Source organism: Ostrinia nubilalis, chromosome 1 (assembly GCF_963855985.1).
Source record: "Ostrinia nubilalis chromosome 1, ilOstNubi1.1, whole genome shotgun sequence".
NCBI lineage: Eukaryota > Metazoa > Arthropoda > Insecta > Lepidoptera > Crambidae > Ostrinia > Ostrinia nubilalis.
In genome coordinates, this window is record NC_087088.1 from 17,700,421 (window position 1) to 17,705,591 (window position 5,171).

A 5,171-nucleotide genomic window follows, 5' to 3' on the forward strand; every position below is an offset into this window, starting at 1 on the left:
GAACGTTGTGATGATGGCTGTTTTGCAGACGTCAGGTGGATGGACGGGGATTTGTTGGTAAGCTTTCACGAGGTCGATGGTGCTGAATATCGTTGCGCCTCTCAGGTTGTGACCGAGATCACCGATGTGTCTAACCGGATATCGGTCAGGAATGGTGCGAGCGTTCAGGGCACGGTAGTCGCCACATGGTCGCCAAGTGGCATCTTTTTTGGGTGCTAGATGAAGTGGCGCAGACCATGGGCTGGAAGATGGTGTAGCCGTGCCCGCTTGTACCATGTCGGTGAAAGCTTGTTGCGCTGCTTTGAGTTTTTGCGGAGCTAAACGGCGAGGTCGGCTGGAGACAGGTGGTCCATCTGTAGTGTTGATGAAGTGCACAGTCTCATGCTTTATAACGCGTGGTAATCCTGGAGGTTTGGTGATGTCTGGAAATTCACGGAGAATCTCGTGGAACGGTGAATTGCTAAGACCAATTGTGACAGCTTTGACACCTATGAGCTGGTCAGGCGGAGCAATTATAGCTGTATTAGATAGCCCAGTTTTGCCATCGACTATTTTCTTACTAGCGCAATCCGGAAGTAGGTGGTAGTGTGCGAGAAAATCCGATCCAATGATGGGGTTGCTAACGTCAGCGACGACGAACTGCCAGATGAAATCTCGGCGCAAACCAAAATCCAGTTTGAGGTTGATGGTGCCGTACGTTTTTATGCAGCTACCATTTGCTGCGCTGAGGTTCCAGTCATCAGGCTTCCTGCGGTTGCGCAACCATTGATAGGGGTAACAGCATAAATCTGAACCGGTGTCGATGAGGTACTGTTGCTTCGTGCTCCTATCCGTGACGAAAAGGCGGCGACCGTGGGAATCTATAATGCAGCAATCAGTATTCGCCACTACTGATTGCTGGTTGGGTTTTCCGCTATCCATTTGCATGGAGGTGTGCATTTAAGTGCTCGGTGGCCAAAGGTTTGGTGGTACCAGCAATGTTGGGACGCATTTGCGGATGGAGACCTGTAACGTCTTCTGTTGATTGATGTGGAGCGGGATCGTGATCTGCTTTGTTGTTGTACCGTTAGGGCTGCGACTTGTTTCGTTAGGTTTTCCACACATTCGGCGAGTGAGGCGAGAAGAGGTGGGGGACTATTGATAGCAAACACATTTGCAGGCCCGGGCGCAACTTCTGTGATCCTATCGGCTAGATCCGCTAGTTTTTCTAAGGTGAGGTCCGCCTGCGCTGCTAAAATGGCTTGGACTTGGTTGGGCAGTCGGCGGAGCCAAAGTTGTCGCAAGAGGTTGTCGTCTTTTAGTGTAGACCCGGCAAGCGATCTAAGATGTCGTAGGAATGTGGATGGTTTTCTGTCACCCAATTCCTCTTCGCTGAGCAGACGTCGGACTCGTTGTTCCTCAGAGGTCGATAATCGGCGAATCAATTCTTCTTTGAGTTTACCATATTTGTTCTCTTCAGGGGGATTCATCACGATGTCCTCTATTTCCCCTATAACCCGCTGGTCTATGTTAGCGATGACATGACAAAATTTTGTCGAGTCAGCTGTTATTCCAGCTAGGTGGAACTGGGCCTCAGCTTGGGCGAACCATATCGCTGGTCTGTCGGTCCAAAATGGTGGTAGTTTTACTGACACCCTGCAGACCTGTTCACTTGATGTCCCCGATTTGGGTTCTAGATGTGCCTTGAGTTGGGATTCTAAAAGTGCATTTTTGGCAATAAGTGCTTCTAGCTGGGTCTTCAGTTCTGTGTCAGACATATTGAAAAAGAATTATATACCACTGTGCAGAAAGTAAATAAGTATAAAGAAATTAATATTACTTGTGTTGTTAAATTATCCCACTCCGCAGGTGTTAGGTAATTTACTTTAACAATACAGAAATAATAATGGTACATGCAGAACTGCAGAATAACACATTAAATAAAAAAATAAAATAAAAAAGAAATATACACACTCCGCAGTTGAAAATCTCAACAATCCAAAACAGAATATGTTTCATACATAGGTAAAACTTTCAGCAATAGAAACAATAATCACCATAATTATTATATTGATGCAACATGCAATTAGTACCTAATGAGTTATCAATTGTTAATTAATAAAGTTAATTAATAGTTAGTAGTTGTTGATAAATTGAAACGCAAGTTGACATGTATGAAACGGTTAACATGAAATTAGTTGAAGTTTAATAATTATGAAGTTAGAGTATAGTTAATTAAACTATATGAAGTTAGAAGTAGAAGTAGAATAAGAACAATATTACAATTTTATAAATATACAATTACACTGACACAGGAAATCAATTTGAACAGTGCACTATAATGTTCAATGTTTTAACGTAGTAATGAGAGAGTCAAACAGTGGGAGGTTATGATTGTGGTACTTGCGTGACTGCGGTGCTGATGGACTGTCTTTGGTTGTACTTCACTTGGTTACTTACTGAGATGGTAGTACTTGTTAGAGTTCAGTTGTTAAGTATTAAGCACACTAAACACGGTTTCACGCACAAATCACACAATACACCCATGCACGATGCACGTAATGGAGGACGAAGAAGCAGGCATGCGAGTGGCGTCAGGTCAGGGGCGAGGTAGTAGCTCGTTGTGTAGATGCCGCGAAGCGTAACCGGGATGATTTGTGTTCGGGATCTTGATGATGATAATCCGGGATCCGTTTGGAACGTACGGTGGTCACCAGTTTGGGGATTTATGAGGCGGCTTTCCCCGAGCCGAATTAAACTCCGGTTAGTGTTACACGGCGTGTATTGAAGAAGTTGGTAGCAGGTATATACAGTATTTTACACAACGGTGTCACGTACAAGTGACTTTATGATGTTGACACTAGTTTACGAGGCGTATGCACAAGTGCTTTACGAATAGTTTTTGTATTTACAATTTGCAAGACAACGTTAGCGTCGTTGGTTCTGAAGGCGCCAAAACCAAGTATCGTTCGGAAAAGGTCATCTGTCAAAGTCAGGTTTTGACAGCTATGTTTGTGGTGCGTTCGGAAATCTAAAATAATCGAACGCCACAGACTGAAACGTCACAGTATACCTACAATTTATTGGTGAAAGAGAAGTGTCTTGCTGGCGAGCTCCTTGGCCTTGTTAAAACAAGGAACAAATCTGCTCTATGGTTATGTATGATTGCACATGAGTGAAAAAAAAAACCGACCAAAAATGGCCAATATCTTATTTTATTTGCTTTTCATTTTATCAAAGGTACCTAGTTTCTCACACGCTAGAGCAAGTAAAAGATTAATAGGTACTATGAATAGTTTAAAATTTATTTGAAACAAGTCGTAGTGAACCTAGTTTGATTAGTGGTAATTAGCATACAGAACAAACAGGAGATTGTCAAATGTATCAAACATGAATGATTGTTATTAGTCCCTTAACTAATCGTTTGGAATCGTCCAGTTTCTACCACTAAAACTTTGGTCGCCAAGAATATACCTACCAACCTGTTTTGAGACAAATAAATACTTTCTATTTTATTCTATTCTACTCTATTCTCGGAATGCAAAGAGGAAAATTCCTTTTTTTCTTTTTATCTACGGCAAATATTGTAATACCTACTTATTTAAAAAAATATGACTCCGGCTCCGTAAAGATAACTTTATAAAAGGAGAAATAATAATTTATTGTCATAAGCCCATCTATCTATGTTTATGGGAACTACATAACATTTTAAACGTTATAGTTTACGCGGGTTTCTATAGATGGAGCCACTTTTTTCAGTCTGTTACGTTTTAATTCAGGCATCCTTTCAGAGATGTCAGTAATAAAAAATATTAGAAAAAGCGTATGAAAGTTTGGTCTATTCCACTTTGATCACCTGGGTGAAATCGCTTAGGTACCCCGTAGGCGACTTATAACTTAACTAGCTTGAAATTTATTTTGCCACATATCGTCATAAATTATAGCATATATGTTATCCTGGGTTATAATCAATAATACTGTAAAGTTTCATCAAAATCCGTTCAGCAGTTTTTGCGTGAAAGAGTATCAAACATCCAGACATCCAAACTTTCGCATTTTTACACATACGAGTAGGTGTCCAAGGTCGACTCTAGTTGAATTATTATTTTAGTAGGTACGAGTACTTATCCTTAGATCACCTCACCTTTTGCACCTCCTCTAAAAAATCACAATGTCCTATTTTGTTTGTAATGGTTATCAGAGAATGTACAAAATATTACTTAAATAAAATTTGATCAACCTTTTTTGTCTGTAGTTCTAAACTGCTTGACAGTTTATAATCCAGTTTGTAATATTCAATTCTTAGCTGTAATAGGATCCTACTTGTAAATATATGGTTATTTAAGGAATACCTACTCAGTTCTGCAGCAGATTTTTTTGTATGCAATTAAGTTTTTAAACAAGCAAGTAATTTTATTATTTAACGTTTTTATACGCAATCTTTTTCGAAACATCTAATTACATAGGCAAGTAAACGGCAAGTAATATCATTATAGACACCTTAATTCAAATTAAAATAAGACAAATATCATCTTTATTAAAAGTAAAATATTGCACCACACGTTTTAAGTATTACACACTACAAATTATCTTCATTTAACGGAGTAACGGTTGTCTCATCGTCACCGAACCGCATGTCGATGTCTGCCTTTGGTAGTGTGATCACCGACTCGTCTATGGTGTTGTTGCACACCCTCACGACTTCTGTGCCAAGGGTGATCTCATAAGGCACGTAGATGTTCAGCACCTTCTCATCAAACCTCCAGCTAGCATTGCTGCCTTTCGCAAATTCAGGAACGATCTTCAATTCCGAAAACACCTTTTGATTGCTTTTGAACGCTTGAATGAAGATGACTCGGTGTTTGATTTTCACTGTTATTTCCTCCTCAGTGAAGTCTGGAAGCGAGACGGATATTTCGTAGTGATTACTGTAGAAGGTTTCGGTGGAATGGTTGGTATTTTCATCACACACTCTTTGGGCTTTTCTGTCAGCACGGACCACGGCCCAGGATAATTCGTGGAACTCCCCATCAAACTCGTGGCGACCGTTTTTGTAGTCGTGGTGCTTGTGTCTGCAGCGGTCGTGATGGCACCCGCTCTGGACTGCTAAGGCCTGGATGGCCACTAGGAGCAGTATTATCCGGTACATCGTGCAAGATTGTCTACGGTTTGTGAACGACTGGCCGTGGGCT

At 41.0% G+C, this 5,171-nt stretch overlaps 2 protein-coding genes across 2 annotated transcripts; both read right to left on the reverse strand.

Annotated features, from left to right (window-relative positions):
• Positions 1–939: 939 nt before the first annotated feature.
• On the reverse strand, positions 940–1,757 carry LOC135072520 (uncharacterized). Its single transcript, XM_063966502.1, has 2 exons — positions 1,065–1,757; positions 940–1,005 (listed from the first exon to the last, which is right to left on the reverse strand). The coding sequence occupies exons 1-2, from the start codon at positions 1,755–1,757 to the stop codon at positions 940–942; spliced, it is 759 nt and encodes a 252-aa protein (XP_063822572.1).
• Positions 1,758–4,387: 2,630 nt separating this feature from the next.
• On the reverse strand, positions 4,388–5,171 carry LOC135076526 (uncharacterized). The gene has a single exon (XM_063970980.1). The coding sequence runs from the start codon at positions 5,126–5,128 to the stop codon at positions 4,559–4,561; it is 570 nt and encodes a 189-aa protein (XP_063827050.1). The 5' UTR covers positions 5,129–5,171; the 3' UTR covers positions 4,388–4,558.